The sequence below is a fragment of the Rhopalosiphum maidis genome, chromosome 3, assembly GCF_003676215.2.
Source record: "Rhopalosiphum maidis isolate BTI-1 chromosome 3, ASM367621v3, whole genome shotgun sequence".
Lineage (NCBI taxonomy): Eukaryota > Metazoa > Arthropoda > Insecta > Hemiptera > Aphididae > Rhopalosiphum > Rhopalosiphum maidis.
In genome coordinates this window covers 13,628,823-13,652,294 of record NC_040879.1, presented here as the reverse complement: position 1 = coordinate 13,652,294, position 23,472 = coordinate 13,628,823, and the positions used below count along the sequence as shown (strand labels likewise).

The window sequence follows — 23,472 nt, the reverse complement described above, 5'->3', positions numbered from 1 at the left end:
ATTATTATATAATAAGTAAAACAAATGGTCAGGTGGTACGTAAAAATTGTCAAACTGTGTAGGTGGTACGCGAATATAAAAAGGTTTAGAACCGCTGGTCTATGTATGTAATTTAGTCAAGATGATCTAAGTTATCATCGGTACGAGAACTATACCATTTTTTTAATTAACTGAAAAATAAAATTACTTAGATATGTAGTAGATGGAGTAAAAAAAGTATAAAAGTACCTAATCGATTTGTAAGCTTATCGTAGTATAATACGTCAATAATCAATACTCTATAGTAGTAGGTATATAATACAAGAATACATACGTATTATATTACTACAAACTACAGTAAATATGTTTATTGCTTTTGGTTTACTGCAACATACGCATTGTATATGTGTTGTGTCCGTTTTATTATAAAATAAAAAATATTATTATTCATATAGAGTAGGCATTATTCATTTTTAATAGGCAACAAAATGCACGGGATCATCAGGTAATTTATAAATATTTAGTTGATTATCAGTCTAAACACCTACCAACTTTTATTAATAAATTATTTAATTATTTTACATGGACATTCCCAAACTCCGAATACCGACCGAAATTCGAAAATCTAAAAATCAAAACATGTCTAAATCAAATATTAACGTTTCTAGAGCTTTCATGTCGCTTTCGGAAATATTTTCTATTTTTATAGTTATCCTAGTTTATAAATCTATATATATGTTAATTAATAAATTCCATCTTCATTCAGAATTATTTTTTGTATGCGAAAATTTATCATTGAGTTAAAATTTAACACGTACATACATATACATTACAATGACATACTCGATGAAAAATAAGTATATATTTGAAAGTTGACACCAAGGTATGCAAGAAATGTAATATACATTTTTTTGGCGGGATAATACAGTGAAAGCCACAATAACACTTTTTAGAAAGAAAAAATAACACAATGTGTAAATATTTTATTAAATTGTTTATGTTTTCCTATTTATGGTCTATGTAATTAAGTCAAGATGACCTAAGTTATCACTAGTACGAGAACTAGGTATACCATTTTTTTTAATTAACTGAAAAATATAAATACTTATATATATATAGTAGATGGAGTAAAAAAAGTATATACCTTATCGATTTGCAAGTTGTAACAGTATACTAGGCGTGTACCTGATACCTATTGCTTATCGTAGTATTTGTCAATACTCAATACTCTATAGTAGTAGGTATATAATACGTATTATATTACTACAAACCATACAGTAGGTATGTTTATTGCTTTGGTTTACTGCAACATACGCGTTGTATATGTGATGTGTCCAATTAATTATTACTGTGGCATTGCACTCATTGCAGTAGTTTATTATCAGATATTATGTGTATGTATGACTGAAAAGTATTATTTTGTTCTTACATGATGGCATATGCCCACTGCTGCTGTGTAAATCTCGAGTATTAGATAGCCGATAATATTAAAATGTATACATGTAGGTAGTTACTAGGTATCCATCATCCATATAATAACTAAAATTTAAAATTCACGAAATTATTAAATTTAATTAATTAATTTATATATTTAGTATTAATCGAATTTGACATTTACCAATACCTTGGCTATGAGGGTCAATGCAATGTATTTTATAACAGATTAAATTAAACTTATGCTAAATTTATCATGATGTAAAATTAGTTTCACTAGGCACCTATCTACTTGGTTAAATGTTATTTATTTATTTTTAACATCAATATTTACAACATAACTTTAAATCTTAATCCTAAAGTTTAGACAATTTAAATTAATATTCATTTAAATTTAGGTTAATCAATTTTAAATTATAAATATAATATTTTTGAACTTTAATCGTCTGCTAATGGTTAATCATATTATGTTTCAGTCTTTTTTTAAGGACGTTATATGACCTAAGTTTATAAGTTGAAAAATATTTCCTTAATTAATTTGAACATAACGATTTGTTGAAGATGACGTGTGTTCTTACATTTGGTTGGGTCTTCATTGCATCGTTAAATATGATTTTTCTAAATTATAGTGCTTCAAAATTGTGTTTCAGCATATTCAGTATAGGTATACGAGTATATTCAACTGATTTATATAGATTGGAAATTTGATTCCAGTATACATAGAAGTAGGTATAAGTATTTTTTGTAACTTAAAGAACTTCCTTTCGGAAATCAAGATTCATATTTCATGTTTATATGTTTTCCGGTTAACTGAGATCCATTCATCGCCCGATCGCCGGGTCTTTTTGACACGAAGCGATTTATTTTTGGTTTCAAATCTACAAGTTTTAATAACACGGTACTACAATATTTTTCACTAAAACGAGCCGAGTGTCTATCAATTATAGTATCCATAAACTCATAATAATAGCAATTTGTAATGACTCACTTTATTTTTAAAGCAGTTCGACTATTGCTGTATGAGTTAATGCAAATTGAAGTTATTTTTGATTTTAGGATTGAAGTAGGTATATATTTAAAATAAAATCACAGTCTTATACTGTTTGACTGATAATAATTATCTTATTACTCACACATATTAAGTAGTTGCGTAAAAATAATGTAATATCGACAATATCGTTACCTATTTCAGTTAGGTACTACAATTATACGTAATGCGTACTGTAGTGAACGCGTAGTGACTTCAGGTACTTGCACTGCATGCGTTACATATATATTTCTCTGTGAACGCTTGTCGGTCGTACGTGAGTGGACGGAGCTCGGGTTTGGTTGAATAAGTTGAACAACAGCAGTTTGAGTAAGTAAATAATGATTTATTGTATTAAGACAAAAATATGAATGTTTTAATTGTAATATACTTAATAAGTTTGTGGTCAGAGTGAAATAACTCTGCCCGAGAAATTAGTTAAGTTAAGACTTTGGATCTGGACTCAGAATACAAGCGGCAATGTTAGGGTGCGGCCCAACGACTCAACTAAGTCCGGTGATTTGGGATGTAGACTAATTCTGATCGTACAGCGTGTAGAGACCTGTATACATACCAAGTCTCCGCTGGTCGAATGCACGGTAAAAAATAGAAATGGTGGATAAAGGAAGCCGAAAATATATTGATTTTTCCAAAATTATGATTTAATAGTACAACTATTATTGTGCCACTTTACATAGGTTGTTAATCTTCTATTTCGTAGAATTGAAATCCAATTAATATAACGTACGTAACATTATGTGTAAACAGTTAAAACTTCGTAGTCACGAATCGTGATATCTTGCAATATTAATTTATTAATATTAACATAACAGCAATAGTAAAGTGGCTACGTCAATATGTATATAATAGTAAAGCGGCTCCGACGGTTTACTATATCTAATAATTTAATACTAATACAATAGAAACAGTAAAGCGACTACGTCGGTTTACTACAGTACCTATGCCGATCGGCGACCGCCGGGTAATAACTGTTAAATTAAGTCATAATTCATAATATTTCATTATTTAAGATTTATATTTAAAATAGTAACAGGTAATTGAATAAAATGTTCGAGTCACTTATTAATATAATTTATAATTTATAACTTATAACTTATATGTTATTATATTTGTATATTTTGCTGTATGCGAGTTAAAAATCTTAACATAATATTATAAATAACTAATAAGTAATAAGCAAGAATCTTAGTAAATGACGCATTTATTATAAAACATTTAGTTTGTATAAACAATTTATTATTTAAGATATGAATTTTTTTTTTGAATACAAGCAAAATTATTAAGAGTAAAAAGTAAAGCACGGTTATACATAGAAATAAGTAATATAAATATGTAGCCTTGTTGGTACCCATTGAGAAAAGTCATGAGATATATTTATTAATTAATAATTATGATGTGTGCCAATTATTCAGTATAAATTTGAATATAATTATTTAGGTAGTTATATAAAATAAATTATATTATAAATTTTAAAAAATAGCATTGATTAATGAGTAAAAATATATGGTAACATATTATTTTTAATGTATTAAATTAATAAGTAAATATCAATTTAATAACCATGAATGGATTTTGTTTTAAATATAGATATTTAAAAATAAAAAATTGAATTGTTACTTTATGTAATTTAAGTAAATCTGTTCCTAACTAACGAATGTTAATAAATATTTATCAAAAAAAAAAAAAAAAAATAGACAAATACTAATTTAATTGACCATAAAGACATCCTTTAAGTTAGTAGGTATACAGCCATACAGGTATAATGTTTTATAATAGTAATTAAATAATATTATTAAAAATATAATAATATAATATTATCGTATTACATGATTAAAATATTACATTTCATCTTTTCCTGATGATTTCTACCCTTTAACCTTCAAGGCATTTTATCATGCGTTGGCGCATTATAAAACATACCTTTATAATGTAACCATTGACCATTAACTATTTAACATGATACCTGATAAGTAGATAGGTATCTAATATAATGCAACATACCGGTATCTACCAAACACAATATTATATATTATTGAGATCTTCATAGTCAATCAAGGCATTAATTATTAATCGATTGTTATGATATTGTTTGTTTTTGAATAAATGAAATATCCTAGTTGGTTTTTGAAACCTGAAAAAAAAATATAACCATCAATAATATATTCAGCTAACTAGATAAGTATTATCTATGAAAACATTATGTTCATTAAAATAGTACTTTTCTAAATATACAATTTGTCTTAAAACTTTAATTTTTAGCTAGGTGTATAATATAATGGTATACTATATTTAATTTATGCAGACATATTAGGTACAGTAAGAGCTTATTAATTGAGTACATTACAGTATACAGGAAATCTTTATTAAGCTTAAAAATTAAACAGCATAATTATAATAATTAATAACACAATATGCCATTCTATAGGTAACAAAAAATAATTAAACGAAAATTCTACAAAGGAAAGTAGGTATTTACAAAGGAATTGAATAGGTATGGCCTTCAAAAAATAATTTGTGGAACATAATAATGATAAAAAATAGAAAAGAATAATTCTAAAAAAAACTCGACGAGAATCAAAAGCAAACCCTAAACTTAAATAATCGAATAACAGAGCAAGTGTACTAATAGTTAACACATCAAATGCCCAATATACTATATAACTTTGATAAAAAAAAAAAAAGACATATCAGTCTTACTATAGTCAACTCATGATGAGTTATAGTATACCCGGTATAATACGGTATTTTTATCACGCGAATATATTATATCACAGTAATGGACGGGATTCTACAGAAAAAATAAAACTAAATACTATGCAGTGCCGGCGCTAGGGGAGGACAAATGTCCCGGGCCCCGCTCTTGTTAAAGGGCCTCACGATTTTTAATTATCATCTAAATACCGTGAGATATTGACATTTTACATAGTTACAATTTAAATTAACAAATTATAAGTCTATAAATTTATTATTCTATACTACACATCACACATGCATAATATTAGAATGGGGTACTCTGGGGTACCTAATGTCTAATACCTTGTCCGGGGCCCCGCAATGCCTAGCGCCGTGACTGATACTAGGTGTGTATATTTATGCGGGACATACTAACAGGACCGAAGAAATCCTATGCACAGTGGGACTGGCCTAAAGCATGGCCCCGACTTTAATGGTCGTGTGGTAAACCGACGTAGTCCCTTTACTATTACTCGCGGTTATCTACGTGTCTACACTGTAGATACACTGTGTATATTACCGTGTTACTCGTATTATTTATTAGTATTAAACTGCACGCGTTATATAATATATATTTCACCGTGAACGCTCGTCGGCCGTACGTGAGTGGACGGAGTTCGGGTTTGGTTGAATAAGTTGAACCACAGCAGTAAGTAAATAATGGTTTATTGTATTAAGACAAAAATATGAATGTTTTAATTGTAATATACTTAATAAGTTTGTGGACAGAGTGAAATAACTCTACCCGAGAAATTAGTTAAGTTAAGACTTTGGACTTGGACTCAGAATACAAGCGGCGATATTAGGGCGCGGCCCAACGATTAAGCTAAGTCCGGCGATCTGGGATAGTAGACTAATTCTAGTCGTACAGCGTGTAGAGACCTGATTCTTTACCGTGCATTCAGCACCGGATTAAGAGTTAAAGACGACGGGGGAAAAATACATTTTTCAAATAATAGATTATTGGTACTTAAAATAGTTGACGTCGTTCTTAACACATGCAATTTGTGATGCCGCTGACCCCTTTCCCCCACGTTAGACACGGCACTGCGATCATTCGTCTAGCGAAGACTTATTAGTATAAATACAGGTCTCTCTACACGCTGTACGATCAGAATTAGTCTTTACATCCCAAATCACCGGACTTAGTTGAGTCGTTGGGCCGCGCCCTAACATCACCGCTTGTTATCTGAGTCAGATACCAAGTATTAAATTAGCTAATTTCTCGGGCAGAGTTATTTCACTCGGTCTACAAATTTTTTTACAAATTTATTATATTAAATATTTATATTATTATTAAACAATTAACATTCAACTTATTAATCTAACCACTGTTGTTCAATTCATTTCAACAATCCTGCACTCATCAACTCGACGTACGACCGACGAGCGTTCACAGAGACAATAATAAAATTACAAGTGTAGTGCGAGTGCCTGAGGTTACTACAGTTGTGAAACTGGACAACGTTAGCGACAAAGGAGCCAAGAAATTGGTGTTCGAAATAACCGACAATTGGAGGTCTACCAACTACATGTCTACATGAGGTTTTGGAAAAAACCATATCATGTTTTAAAAAGTAAGTATAACTATAGTATTTGATAGTTTAACGAAATAAAATAATTAATCGGGTGAATTGTATATACTGTAAATCGTGGGGCGTGTACCAGTTGTACTCAAAAATACATTTTAGTTTTTACTTTTTTATACCAATTCCCCCCCCCCAAACTACATAGACCAAAATTCACCAGTTGCCCTCAACCAAATGTCCAGTTACTATCGCATATTATTATATACATCATTATAAAACTAATCCATAAAATATGGTAGGTAAATATGTAAATAATAATATTATTTATAATAAAAAAAATACAAAAACAATAGTAAGCAGAATACAATGTAATTTGTCATAAAGATAAAATAGTATCGTATGATAAAAAAAAATTGATATTTGCAATTATATGTATCAAAATGTGTAGTTATTGTAATTTGTAACATGAAAAATACAAATTATATAAAAATAGTATAAAATGATAGGTACAATTTATAAGTATACGTAGACGCGTCTAAAATTACAATTTTTATTTTTTATATACTATGATTATTATTTACATATTTACCTCCTTTATTTTACGGATTTATATAGTCATGTTTATATAATAATATGTGAGGGCAATTGGTATATCTTTTAATAAGACCTTATTAATATTTATAATTCACAACAATCATCGTTATCATCATAACGGTATAATTATTTCAGGGTTGATAATGTACAAGTATAAATAAAACATATAATTAAAAAAATTAAAAATAAGTACACCTTTTAGTCAGATTTTTAATTTTTATATTTTGTAAAAATATATTTGTTATACATTTTATATATTATAATTTATAAATTATAAACAAATTTACTCGTTTTCAATTTTCTTTACTCATTTTATCGAATAACTATTTAAATAGAAAATAATAAAATATCGATACAGATACAGAATATTATACTGTTATGTAAAATTTGAATGTTACCAAGTTAATAATAATATGAAATATTCGTATAAATATTATAATAAAATGTTTTTCTATTTCTTTTAATAGTAATGATGAACGTCTAAGTCTTTTATCTTTACTCTTTATCAAATATTAAACATCCGATTTTTAAATTTCGTTGAAAACATACACTTATGTATTTGTAATTATGTGTTGTACTTTGGGAAACGAGAAAAAGACACGAAAACGTTGTGCATCAGTCAATCAGCCAAATTGTGTGTCGTAGCTACCAAGGTCCCATGCAGACGAGCGCGCGTTAATCGTTCGAATAGGTAGCAACCGACAACGCTTGCAGTGTAGTATGTAATGTTGAAAGCGGAACCATTTTTAAGGGGTTGTATTTAGGCAATATTCGATTTCCTTCGTGATTTATGTGTAACTGTGTGTGTTGTGACTGATTATTAGTATGCGTGAGTTCCCGAAAGCTTTATGTAATTAAAGATAAACCACCGCTAAGATTCTTGAAAATCAGTAACGTGCAGTCATACGACACTAAATTTTGCGACAAAAAAGTTTTTTTACATGAAAATCGCGAAAAGCGGAAGATAAATTCACCCAGTACCAAAAGTCCGATTTTAATTTAAAAAACATATTTGAATTCCTTATTCTCTTTTCTAGGTTATGTAAGAAATGGATTTTCGATTTTTTTTTTATTATTGTTTAATTACTATAATAAACAAATTAATTATATGTATATATATATATATTTTTTCAAAATTCACCTTATTTGAGTATAAGGAATTCAAATATGTTTTCAAAATTAATATCGGACTTTTGTTACTGGGTACATTTTTCTTTCGCTTATTATTAGGGTTCGGAAGTCGATGACTTTAAAAACATTAAAAAATGACCTAAAAAATTACAAATATTTGTTTTATATTGATAAAAATATATATTTTTTTAAATTGTACACTATAAAATACTATATACATTTATCAAAGCTTACAAATTACTCTAAATATGACGTAAAAATGACAAAATATGTCCTTAAAAATTAAATAAAAAAATTACAAATATAGTAAACGTAGATAAGCACTAACGACTAACCGACGTTTTAATTTTCGGCATTTCGAAAATATTACGAAAAAATAATGCAGGTACAACAAATGTCAATAATATTCATTACAACACGACAACGACGACTGTAATAAGTAAGATAAAATTGGATAAGTACTAATCTTAATCTTTAGTAATTTAAAAGTCTTAAGTAAGTTATGGGTATAATGGTCGACAAGAAACAATAAGAAGTGAATTAATGCAAGATCAGTAAAAATCACTAAAAAAATGTAGGAAAATGACCTAAAAAATGTCAAAATATGACTTAAAAAGTAATAAATACCAAATAATGCAAGAAAAATGCAAAATTAAAATTAGTTTTTCAGATTCACATGCTAGAGTAACACATTTGTGACCAAGAGAGCATCGTGTAAAAAGTTCCAAAAAAAAAAAAAAATGCAAAATGCATCATTTTCGAGCCCTACATATTACCAATAAGTTACTCGTCTGTACTCATCTATGGGCAATTTTTTTGTTTAAAAGCTTAGATACAAATGTATATATTTTATACTTATATTAAAAAATAACTCACTTGTCTTATTATTATTTGTAGCTGTATGTAATACTGAGATCAGGAACATTCGTTGCATTTTGATAAATTTTTGTAGTCACGAGTAAACAACACAAGCATTTATCTTACTGCTGTAAATATAAATTTTAAAACAAATTTGATAAAATATAATATTATTGCTAATAATACTTAATAATTTATAAAGTATTATACAATAAATTGGGTTATTAATTATTTTATCATTTACATTATACAATGTACATATAGGTAAATAGGTACTTGTATACCGTATATACACTTAAAGTATATTTAGAATATTGAAATCAAAACTATATTATTACCTTAAAATTCACTAAAATTTAATAATCATATGTTTTTATTTTTTTCATTCGTACGGGTGAATAACAAGTAGTGTTATTTGTGTCTTCTGGCGGTAAATTCAATGCTTCTTCCGGTTTGTCTATGAACAATTATTATAATATTAAGTCGATTGCATTGAATGATTGTATCAAAAAAAAATGTTGGAAATGGTAACTAAAAAATTATTCATTAACTTACTCGGACCGAATAGGAAAATAATTTTTTAATTAGGATCCAATCATTAGTTTTAGTGAAAGGAAGTCAAAGTCATATTACGAGTATTATAGTATGCGATTTACCGTCAAACGCATTCTATTCGTTGTTATCTGCGGTCGGCTGATTTTTACCCGGCCTTATTATTATACCTATCTATTTTCTTTGGTTTAAACTTAACCTTTATGACTATATTTACTTTATGATTTTCGATAACTATACTTTGATAATTCGCAAAAGTATAAACTCAGATGGACAGTAGTGAATTCATTGTGCCACACTCACGCAATCACACACTCAATATGTTGGCAAAAGATTTTTATTTTATCATAAGTATAAAGAAGTGATGAATCAATAACCAATTTATTAATCAATACAAATGTTTTGGCTAACAATGAAAATTTCGAATGTAGTAGCTATATATTATTATATAATATTGATTAATTTTAGAATATTAAGCATACATAATACATAATAAAAATAGTAATTATTTTAATATTTGATCTCATTGTTATTTTTTACCCATCATCTAATAAAAATATTCATCATAATATCCTCATTCTTAAATTGATATGGTGTAACTAAGAATATAATTATTTATATTCAGAATACAGTCGTATATCGTGGTAACTTAAATGTCAAGGGAAATAAAACAAATTTCAGTTAATACCTCAAATACAAGTATATAATATACAAATATTTTAAGGGGCAAGAAAAAGTTTTATGTATTAGAACATTTTCGAGTATATATATTTACCATAAGATATTATAAAAGTGTTGTTATAATTCGGTCGACAACAATTGAATAGTAAGCATTTAGACCAAAAACAACAAACAACACACAGTACTCCAATTAATACACAACTAGTTATGAAACAAATTGCAATGATCATAAGCCAATCAGTCGGGGGGTTCTTGCACGTTAGTCATACTGAAAAAAAATATGTATGTAAAAATGTATTATTAATATATTTTTATTCAAGTAAAGATATCAAATATTCATGATGTACTTACATTTTATAAAAATAATCTGAAGATTAAATAAAAAACATAACTTAGTTGAAGATACACTGATAAGAACTTTTCAAATATCCTCTTATAAACGGTATATGGTACTATAATAATAGTTTATAATGTTTCCTGTAACAATAATACTATTATTAGATATTATAATATATATTATATTAATTGATAATATTGTCATTTCCCTGTATAATTTACTTTAGAAACAATAAAAATTATAATTTATAATGGATATACTTACATAATAAGTATATATGCTTATAATTATAGATAAGTATTAGGTATAGGTGCTTAAAAACTAATATTACTCGTATTATAGATACTCGATCACTCGATGTTTTTTGTTATAAATACATATTTTGTAAATAAGTATCTAAATATTATCTAATTGTTTAAAATAATAAAATATGAATTAAATGCGTTTATATTTGAACACAGTGGTTATCATTTTAATAACTTAGTCAGATACTAGATTTTTCAACCAGCATTTTTTGGGTAGTTAAATATGGAATGGTCTCTGGATTAAAATAATATACCCTTACGGTTGCTTCTCAGTAAAAAGTTATGTAGTCGTAAAAATATCTGAATAATTGGTTTCCCAACGTAAAATTGTAAAAATAGGTAGATGTACCTACCTAATATTATTGATTTTATAAAATACTATACTACCTACCTAAACTACGTTACATAACAACATAACATTTTAATAATTTACTTATTTAAATTTTATATTGGTCAAGTTCGGGTTTTCACGATTCCTATACATTTTATGAGCTTTCTTACAAAATAAATAATATTAAAATGTATTATTAATCGTAGATATACCTCTATTAACTAATGTTAAGTGATAATGTAAATTGTAATATATACCTACAAATAATGGAATAAATTTTAATTTTTGTGTATTATATGCATATTGCATATAGAACAGTGTACATACATATTACATATAGAAGTTTAGCAAAGCAGTATACTAAAGTTTACTAAGTTAAACTTAATTATATTAAATTTACTACTCTATTATTTTTATCGCTAATTCTTGTCTGAACTAGTTAAAAATTATAAATCAAAAATAACAATTTATAACTAATAATTATGGTTATAAATATTTTTTAACAAAATATAATTATTTTATTAAAATTAATTTAAAAAAGTCAGTAATGTTTCTCATTAAACAAGAACTTATGTCAGTCGCAATGAATGTAATGTTTAAAACAATGACAGGAACTGATTTTTTATATATTCATATATATATATTATATATTTTATGTATTTATCATCGGCCATAACTCTCGAATGGCCTAGGAACTAAAGCCGTCAGATTTAAATTGGGTTAAATAAATCGATATTGTGAGCCCTTTGAGTGTAGGGCTCTAGATAAAAAAGCGGCCGTTGAACAACTGGTGTCTAATTATAAGTACAATAAGGACATTTACTCCCCTATAGTCACCAGTCATATTTTGACATTTATACCCCTTTCTTATTATTATATTTACCCCATAGCTACACCCATTTTTTCCGATGTATACATATATAATAATAGAACAGATTTTTTTCAAAGCATTTATTATCTGGTGAAAAATAATACGACGAATATTTAAACCAATCTAGCGAGCAGCACTATTAGGGGTGTTTTCTGTGGGGATTAAGGGTTGAAGGGTGTGTATTTGCATCCCATAGAATGCTCATAAAATGTAAAATATTTGAAATTAAAGATATTATTAAGCAAGTGTGATAAGTTTGTATAAAGCATGTAAAATATATTAATAACATAAAAATTAAACAATAACTCATGAAATGCGTTTAAAAAGTTTAAATTTATGAAAATTATTAAAAAATTAAAAATTGATCTAGAAAAAAAAAAATCAAAGTTTCAAAATTAAATCATTATATCATTTAATTCAAGCTTTGTGTTACGTAATTGTGATATATGTTTTATATTATACTAAAAACAATTTAATTTTTTTCTCAAAACTCACAGTCCTATACATATAATTGTTATATATAAGTAATACAAACAAATATGAAAACGTATATTTATAGCAAGTATAAATAATTTAATTGAACATGACAGAAGCTACAGAAATTAAATCTAAATTACACTTAAAAATGAAATAATTGTGAAGATTACCTAAGATATATGATTTATTTTTTTTAATGGTGAAATAAATTTCAATAAACAAGAAATGTTTAAAAAAAATGCCTGTACAATATATTAAAAGTCTGAAACAACGTTATAGATATCTCTTAATGGTTATAGTGACTATTAATGCAATAATGTATATAATTAAAGTTATTAATATCCATTTGGTCTAGACTCTAGGTTTTCATATACCTCTTATAAGTTTTTTCTTTTATCAATTTAAATTTATTTAATAGATGATTTAACAAGGTACTCGATTTAATAAATGCAGCAAAATCAAGTCTTTTGTGGATGGTGAGGGGCCCACTAAGCATTCACACCTACTTTTTCGTAAAACACCTTCTTTGGATTGCCAAAAATAAAACGAAAGCACTGATGATTGTAATCTGATATTGATTCGTTTAATTTTTGTTTTTTTTTTTAACGTTTTCGTCGTCTATGCCTAGGTTACAATAATTATCTTTACAGCCGATCTTGACAGTTGATCAGTTTATAAATATACAATGTAACGATAATGTATATTATTATAGTATTATATTAGATATCTATTGTCAATTAATGCGAATAAATTATGAGTCAACATTATTATTTATTATTTTACAGTAAGTACCTCGTAACAATTACTTAAATAGCTTCTGGTTTTTAGTTTTATAGGTAAGTATACCCATCAAAAAGTTCAACTGAATATAATGAGTTAGATAATTATAGGTATCTTCTATTCTCAATACTCAACTTTCTTAAAATAAACGGTTACTACCCATTAGTATAAAATTATATAAGTAACATATTAGGCATCACTTAAAATTTTTTATATTCCACATTTATATAATTACATATTATACATTTATTAAAAAGTACCTTTACAATAATTGTTACAGTCAAAGATTCAACTTCAACGTTTTATTTTAGAACGTTAATTACGGTAGGCATACAAAAAAAAATAATAATACAAAATGCCCTTCACCTGCACGGTTTTCGTATCAATTACTATAAGACTTTATTGTGTCACGCACTGATAATTTTACATGGGTATCCTACTAGGTAAGTACTTTCTAAACCAAAATAACTACTTTCTAAAAGTACGTATAGTACCAATTTAAAAATTAAAGTGTTAAATATTAAAAAAATAGTTTTTAATCACATAGTATATAGATTACAAAAATTTCAGAGATAGGGTGTTTGTTGTTTAATTATGAATAACATTAAAAAATATATATATTAAATAATAAATGTGCTTGTGAATCATATATTTACTTAAAAATCACCAATTAATAAATAATACTAAAAATTTTAAATATTATAAGTTGATCTCAACCAATATTATATATTATTCGTAACGCGTATAATTATAAAACATACCAAACGGATCGTATTGTACAAACTACAAACCTATACACATAATATTCTATTTTATTGCTAATTTAAATTACCTAAAATATTTGTCTAGTCGAAATGGTGATTTACGATCTTTCGATCGCGTCCTACACAGTTCTTGTACAAAATAATACGTAGGTGCGTCCGAAAATATCTATATATAACGTGTAAAAATCATATAGCAAAAGCATATATATATGAGGACACCGAATTCAATAACCATATACTCGGCAACTATATAAGTATCTATAATAATACCTATACACAACTGTAATATTAAAAAATACACTCGTCGTACTCGTTATTATATAATTAGGCTTAGGCGGGAAACGAAAGCGTATTCAAAACTACACTTCAACCGTATATACAATAATAATAATAACAATGCACCATAATATGTAAAATAACTAACAACGGCACAATAATAAAAAAGTATGTATAATTAGGTATTATTAAAAAACTATTCAACTCACTTCTGTATATTTTATCATAATATAATATTATATCGTACACCGAATCGCAACAAATACAAGTGTACTACGTAATAATAATAATAATATTCTGTACGCGTTACGACGGTGTAGACAATGTTTCCGCCGCCGTCGCCGAGTCAAAGTACCATATTATATGAACGAAAAGAAAACGAAAACTTTTATCGATCTGTAGGAGATATTATTATTATTATTGTTGTTGTTGTCTCGCTGCCGCACGCCGCCGAAACCGCCCGCCCGACGACACCATGTATGGACTAGCCGTCTACGACTGTCGGCTTTGACCACCGGAGTGCTGCGACGACTGCACAGCGCGGCACTCGCGACAAGCGGCCGGGCGACGCCGAGTGCTCGCTTGCGTGTAGAATGATTGCGTGGTGAACAAAGCGGCGGCGGCGGCGGCGGCTACTCGGCCCGAGAAACCGTGTAATAATCAATCGGCATAAATCCGACCGCTAGATGGCGTCGCGGACCGCGCCGGGAGTAATATTAAAATATTAATACTATCCGCGAATTGTTAGACTCGTTATTTCGTGGGGCCAAGAGATAACCACCGATGATGTAATAATAATAAGAATAATAATGCCAATATATTGCGTAGGGAGGGATATTGTGTTGCACGGTGTGATCTTGGCGCCATTCGCGCGTCGAGAGGGCCAATATTTTTAAAAGCCCTATCCGATCCCTTCCGAACACACATCGGCGAAATGATACAAAAATTGCATACATACCTACAACATTATTATAAATGTGTAAAAATGAACTCTCGGTTTTCTGCCGGTTATAAATTAAAGAATTTTAAAGTTTGGCAACCCTCGCGTAAAGATTTTGTCTACACTGTTACAGTTAAATAATAATTGCAGTACACATAAAACTTTTTAAACCATTACGCACCGATTTTTTCAAGTTATTATGTAGGTAGATAAAATAATATAAAAATATTTTTTAAATTATTTAAAAAAAAAAAATGACCAAGACAAAACATATAAAAACACCAAAAAAAATTGGTCTTTCAAAAAAAAAAAAATTTATTCCTATGAAATTAATTACTTTTGTTGGAGCAGTAAATACCAATATTTAAATCTAATTATTCAAAACTAATTAACTATTATAAGATATTTATTATATCCTAAAATAAACCATAATGAACCTAAATTTAAGAGCAGTACAACATAACTAATACATAAGTTATATGACAAAATTATATTTTTTCACTTATTTTGTCAGCTCAATAATATAATATTTTAAATAATATTTTTGTACTTATTATATAATAACTAGGGCTCGGAAGTTGATGACCTTAAAAAAATTTAAAAATGACCTAAAAAAATGCAAATACGACATAAAAATAACAAAAATTACCTAAAAAAAAATACAAATATTTGTAAATAATAAAAATGTATATTTTTTTAAATTGTGCTATAAAATTCTATATACATTTATCAAAGCTTACAAATTACTCAAAATATGACATACAAATTTCAAAAAATGTCCTTAAAAATTAAATAAAAATATTTCGGCATTTCAAAAATATTAAAAAATAATAATACAATTTAAGTATAATAATATTATAATATTATTCACCACAAGACGACAACGACGACTGTAATCGGTGAGATAAAATCGGATAGGTACTTATCTTAGTTCGTGGTAATTTCAAAGTTCTAAGTAAGTTATCGACATAATGCTATATAAGAAGTAAACTAATGTGAAATCAGTAAAAAGACTAAAAATGTGGGGAAATGACAAACAAATTTCAAAAAATGACTTTAAAAATAATAAACACCAAAAAATACAAAAAAATGCAAAATAAAAATTAGTTGTTCAGATTTATATGCTAATGATACACATTTGTGGGTAGGAGAGCATAGTCTAAAAAGTTCCAAGGCAAATCAACTTCCGAGCCCTAATAATAACTTTGAAAAAATTGTGCGCTATGATTTAAACAGTTGTATAGGTGAACACACATTATAGTTACTAAAAATTATAATATTATTAAATGATTTAAAAAATATGTAAGTAGCTTGCAAAACTCCAAATCGCTAAGACACTCAAATGTCGAATATATTTCACATAAATATTAAAAAAATAACACAATATTAATAAATATTATAATAGGATTAATATTAATCCTAATTCTAAATAGACTAGAAATTTGAATTATGCTACTAATTTCTATTCACAATAATTCAATTTTTGAAATATTTATAATATATCATGATTTATTTATATATTTTTTTTAGTTTTTCTCTGTTAACGTATTAAATGTTTAAAAATATATTTTCCTTTTCAAGTCAATATTGTTCCTCATAAGTTTATACGTCTTATACCTACGTATATTTTTATTTTGTTTAATTAAAAACATTATAAGACCAATATAATAAATAATCGTTTAGAATATTAAGTCATAATTTGTACATTAATATGTCGTCATCTGGAATTTAATATGTGATAAGTCAAAGACATTTTTTTAATTTAAATTATAATTCGAAATAAATACAATTATTATAAAATAATTATTATGATTTTAATATATTAAATATCAAATTAAACATGGTAACATCGTCGATACGAAAATTTAATATTATTGGGAAGTAATTAATAATTAATTTAGATTCAATATTAATAAACACGTATTAATATTTTATAAATTATTTATTCAATAAACGCACCATTAAAAGTAAACTATAAAAACTAAATTGTAATTTACATCGAGTCATCCGTGTCATAAGCTTACTCGTGTATATTATATAGTATTATACATACCTAAGAATAATTTTATTTTTGTAGAGTCATCTGAAGAAAATTTAACTTCAGAAAAAAAATTAATAGTATTATACTTTGTTTTTAGAGGTTCAGGTTAAAAATTGTAAATCTATAAAATGAATACGTTATTTTAATTTTAAATATCTTAAACGTAATAAAACCAAGTTGAGAGTTTAAAATGTTTAGAAAGAGGAACACTTTACCAATTAATTGTGAAGTAAAAACAATTACCAAGCATAAGATATTTAGTGCCACTTAAAAATTATAAATTAATAACCAATAGCTTTTATATCACTTATTGATCTACAGAAATGATAATTAATTATCAATACAAAGTAATATGAAAAATTCGAATAATATCATATTTTAATCATATCGTTCAACTGTTAACCGATGATGATAAATAATATTTCAAATCGTATGTACCCACGTATATGCCCACGTGTACTTATCTCAATTAGGCTCAATTAGAGTAACGAGTGTTACGACGTTACGAAGTTATCGACTGTTATAGCACCTTACTCTAGCTTTATAATATTATGGTACACAACACTTCTACAGCATTGCAGGTTTTGACTATAAAATAAATTGGTCATTTTAATTTTTTTATTTTAACGAAAATGTTGTTTGAAACCAAAAAAATGTTTGAAGCAAATGGAAACTATTATTTTTTTATGTGGAGGAAAACGGTATCTCGTTTGAAATAAAAATGGTCCTGTCCATAAATTAATATAGTGTACAGTATACACATATAGAATTCGATAGGATGACTAAAAATTAAAATTAAAGAATCAGAAAGAAATTTATACGATAATAATTTAATGTAAAATTAGATAGGCGTATATTATGTGGATGTCGAGAAAATTAAAATTTACATTATTTATAAGGTAACTTAATGGAGAATATTGTATGTACTATGTTCATAGTTGTAGTATTATAGATAGGTATCATTTATATTATATAGGTACACAACAATGCACCTATACTCAGTATAGACTAACGGCTATAATACCAAACAATAATGTAAATATACTTATAAGTTATATAATTATAATATGATATTCCAATTTTAAATTTTCTAGAAAAATCATCTAATGGTATAGACATTTTCGTTTAACATCTATTATAAATATATGAAGGGGACAGGAGATAAGTTTAAATTCTGAGTGAATCGATAAGTATTTTTAAAAATGTTTACATATATATGGGTTTTTGTGTCTGTATACTGATAATTTATAAATTTTGAAATTATTATGGCTAAGGCTTGAAAGTCGAATAGAAATAAGTCTCTCATCGTAACTCGTAAGTATTTCATACTGAAATCAAAAATTTTAAAAATATATTAACATAATTTTTTTCAGACATTTTAAGTTAAAATTTGTATGAAACAGCATATTAAAACTATGTATATTGATATTTATTATCTTGTGATAATTCTAAAACATTTGTAATAAGGACATGATATCCAATAAATAATAATATGTAATAGTATATGTGAATAACATTGCAAACCACAGACAGTATTCTATGATTATTTTTCTTATTATGATACATATTGATAAAAATAATAAGAAAAATCACAATTTATATTGTTTGAATTAATATATTGGACAATATAATAAAATATTATCAATGATTTTTTTTTTTTAATTACATAATTTAATGTGGGTGGGTATAACGTACCACTGTACAGTGCACACTTTAAAATGTTGTTTTACACAAAGAGTAGTGACAATACACACAATATATATAGGTGATTTTTAGTATTCTGTAGATGCTAAGATGGGAAATCTTTATCTAAACATCACGAAAAAAAAACATCCCATCCCTTTATGTATAATTACGATTATACGCTCTGTAAGACTACCTCGCGTAAATACTGGGCCGGCTTGAAGGCGGTTCGAGCTGTGCCGTGGCATTGGGCCCCGCAGACCGCAGCCTGTTGCAAAATTAAATTTTTGAACATTTGTAATACGTCGCAAAGGGAAATATATGTAAATAATAAACGGTCAGTTACTAAATTTTATTGTGTTCATAAAACACTTTTATTTATCATAAATAAAATGTTAACTGCAGAGGCAATTGACACCCTAATCTTAGGGTTTTTGGCTTAAACGAAATGGGTCCATAGAGCATGTATTCAACTAATGATTCAGATTCAAATCGAATTATCTTCGAGATATTTATGAAATAATTAATGACTAACAACCACTAAATAGGGGCGTATGTAATTTGCGCCAAAACAACCGTCAAGCCCCGCCAAATCTAAAAATTAAGTTTGATAATTTGCATCACTTTTAATTAACTAAATAATTTTTTTTTTACAGATTAATAATATGTTATACTTTTAGTCATTGATCAATCAAGTTAATTTAAATAGATACATTTTTAGAAAATGATTACAATTATTGATATATAATTAATTAAAATAATAATAACACTAAACAATTTTAGACTTGTGAACTTTACGATATGTAAAATTTACAAATAATAACAAATCTCTGTTTCTAGTACTTTTAATAATTTCATCAATATTTTATTCATTATTTAAACTTTTATATAATTTTTAAACGTGAAAATGTGAACACACACCACACACGCGATTAATATAATAATATCGGACAAACTGTAAATATCACGATACTACCGTAAATATTATTCGATTTTTTTTTTTTTTTTATTAGATGAGACTAGATTAGGCATACGTTGGTATTATCGTATAACTGATGATGCGATACCAGTTAGTTTATCAGTTGGTAAATTTCAACAATTGAAGTTAGAGATGAGTGAAAGAGTAAAGTACAGATTAAATACTCCATTTCGTTTTCTGACGTAGTGCTAATTATCAAAATTAATTTTTAGATGTGGCGCAAAATACATACGTATACTTAAATTTACCTACTGGTTACGCAAATAGCAAGAAATAAAATTGGTGTAAAATACCAACCTCCCTAAATAGGCCCCGCAAAAACATCTCGCACATAGCCCCGATATTCACCAAGGCGTCCATGCGTACATGTGTATTATTACATGATAGATACCTATATTATGTTAAAGCGTTTACTGTATTAATTACAACGACCAATTTAAATTTCAAACGTCAAAGGCTCAAACATCGACACTTATTGAATCGTTGTATATATAGTAATAATATAAAGTGTTATTTCACGGTGTCATCAGTGTGCGTGCATTATAATTTATATAATAATATAATATTATCCACGATAACCGCGACCTGTAGCATTGCGGGTCTCTCTGCAGAACAGTTGGCGGCACGATTATAATATATATTATTATTATTTGTGCCGGCGTCGTCTCCGGGAGGCTTTTCATTATACCTCCGCAGCCGACCTTTCTCGGCACGCTATCCGTTTTCGGCGGCCAATCTCGATCAATTAGTGCGCGTTAAATAGTTCTTAATGAAACTCTGCAAAGGTATGGGCGGCAACAGACGCCTCTCGCTGTCCGTCACGATGACGAAATCTAGGCGGGTGATCTTCTGCAACACGGCCAGCACCACGGTCCGGTAACCGCGGTACTCGGCCAACGGGTTGTTCTGCAGCGTCAGCGATCTGAGCTGCGGCACCTGGTTGATCCGGGTCAAGACGCACATGGTGGCCAACAGGTTGTGGTGCAAGTACAGCGTGCTCAGGTTCGGAAACCCGAACAGCGCGTCCGACACGTCGGTCAACCGGTTGTGAGACAGGTCCAGCCAGCAGAGGGCGTCCGGCTGCCGGAACAGCTTGTCGACCAGCAGCCGGATGTCGTCCAGGCCGCCGGTCAGCCGGTTGTGGCTGAGCAACATCGACGCCGTCTTGTACTTGCCGTCGCGCTTGGCCGGCACGCCGAGCATCCGATACGAGCTGACGAAGCCCGTGGTGAGCACGCGCATCGAGCTGGGCTCCAGCGACTCCAGGTCTTCGAACGACAAGTCCAGTGGTTTGGCCCGCTTGTACGAGAATGGCACTTTCGTCGACTCCATCCAGCTGTGTTTATATAAGCACAAGTACTGTGTGTATTATTATTTCGCGTGTGAATATGATTTTTCTTATACTCGTAAAATTTTGTTAAAAATTGTTAATATTTCTCATATCAACGGCTCAACCTATAGTAGTGGTGTGTAAATTTAATAAACAAAAACATTTTAAAATCCATATTACGTGTATGTGTGTTTTCTTGTTAAACAATTATCTGTAAATACATCCTAATATAGTTTATTTATTTACTAGCTGATCTCACACTGCGTTGCCCGTGACAAATTAAATAAATTGAATAAAGAATTCTAATTTATAATAATTTTATGAAATGTTTGTTTAACTAGAGAGTATACTCGTAATAAAACCAATATAAGTAGCCAAGTAAGTAGAACTAAAAACTACTCATTAAAAATGTTATTTACCTGTCTGATGAAGCCGTGCTAATGATGAGTAAGGGGTACTAATTTTAAAAATAGATTTATATTTTTAGTTATAAATTTCAAATGTGATTTTTTAAGAAAATAAATTCCATAACTTTTTTAAATACCTATTAATGATGGTCGACAAAATAGTTGGTAAGAATCCTTAATGTTACTTTATACTTATAAAAAATGTGAAAATATAGAGTACTGGAATATAAATTGGACAAGTCATCGAGGTAGGTACTAAAATTTAAAAACTTAAACATAGAAATAGACATTTGTTTGAGTTTTATAATTTATTATAAATTATAAAATAATATCACATTATATTATAATAAGAAATTTAAAATCTTGAATAAATAAGTTTCCATAATTTGTTGGCATGAATTATTTTTATTTTTAATTTATTAATTTATTTGTATTTTTATATGTCAATTGGGATACAACCAGAAATACAACAAGTGAGAGTTCATATTAAAATATTTATTTTTTAAATTAACAATTATTTCTTATTATTATTATTTTATTTTTTTGTTCGTTTTTTTATCGACAGCGAAACATTTAAATGTGGTTATATTCATTATTAAAGTGGTATACGTATACTTTGTCCATTACTTTTCAATTTTTTTAATTATGTATTTACAGGTTTAAGCAGCTGATGTCATTAGTCAACGATATTACAGATTTTTATTATGATTAATTAATAATATTTGCAAGTTGAAAAGAAATATAAACATAAATATTTGTTATTACTTATCAATAACGTATACATTTTCAATAAGAAATGAGGAAAAAAACTCACAAAATGTTGACATTATGTTATAAATAATGTTTATTTTAGTGATAATCTACCTACGTATTTACGTATTGCGTTTCCACGAGTCCATATTTGTAGCATTTCATACCAATCATACCATATCTATTACCGTGAATGTAAGAAGAATAGGTTTCCTAGTGACCTAGTAACTTTACCTATATTAATCATTAAATATTAATAATTTATTATTTTTTATATTTATCACCTATAATAGCTAATATAAATTTATTATTATATCTAAGGGGCCGCTACACCAGCATTTGTTTTTTGTCTATCTACCACATAATATAGGAACAAAGATACTCCGTATTACCACGATAACGACTCTGGTTTAGTTTAGGGCAAAAGTACCTATAATATTTTTTATAAAGAAGAGTATTTCCTGTGCATTGACCGGATAGATTTTTAATATAAACAATTTTTAATAAATTATTAATGGTTAAAAATAATCGAAATTATTTTAAATTAAAATATGTTTATATTTATAAAAAATGTAAATATTAAAAATCTATCAGGTCAATGCACAGGAAATACTCTTCTTTATAAAAAATATTATAGGTGCTTTTGCCCTAAACTGAACCAG

General features: G+C 27.7%; 2 protein-coding genes and 1 long non-coding RNA gene across 3 annotated transcripts; all 3 read right to left on the bottom strand.

Annotated features, from left to right (window-relative positions):
- Positions 1 to 4,168: 4,168 nt before the first annotated feature.
- On the bottom strand, positions 4,169 to 9,670 carry LOC113559775. Its single transcript, XR_003406027.1, has 3 exons — positions 9,645 to 9,670; positions 9,325 to 9,434; positions 4,169 to 4,592 (listed from the first exon to the last, which is right to left on the bottom strand). It is a non-coding gene; the product is annotated as an uncharacterized LOC113559775 (long non-coding RNA).
- A 13-nt stretch (positions 9,671 to 9,683) lies between these two features.
- On the bottom strand, positions 9,684 to 15,258 carry LOC113559760 (the record flags this gene model as incomplete). The annotated part of the gene is made up of 4 exons (XM_026965510.1): positions 14,890 to 15,258; positions 10,891 to 11,016; positions 10,634 to 10,807; positions 9,684 to 9,763 (listed from the first exon to the last, which is right to left on the bottom strand). Coding segments are annotated over exons 3-4 (216 nt in total), but the record flags the coding sequence as incomplete, so codon positions are not given.
- A 5,806-nt stretch (positions 15,259 to 21,064) lies between these two features.
- On the bottom strand, positions 21,065 to 21,655 carry LOC113559757 (leucine-rich repeat-containing protein 51-like). Its single transcript, XM_026965503.1, has one exon. It carries the CDS (start codon positions 21,653 to 21,655, stop codon positions 21,065 to 21,067), a length of 591 nt encoding a protein of 196 aa, XP_026821304.1.
- Positions 21,656 to 23,472: the final 1,817 nt, after the last annotated feature.

Bases quoted from the DNA above. Each gene is read 5' to 3' on its own strand.
- LOC113559757 (XM_026965503.1), bottom strand. From the start codon at position 21,655: ATGGAGTCGACGAAAGTGCCATTCTCGTACAAGCGGGCCAAACCACTG.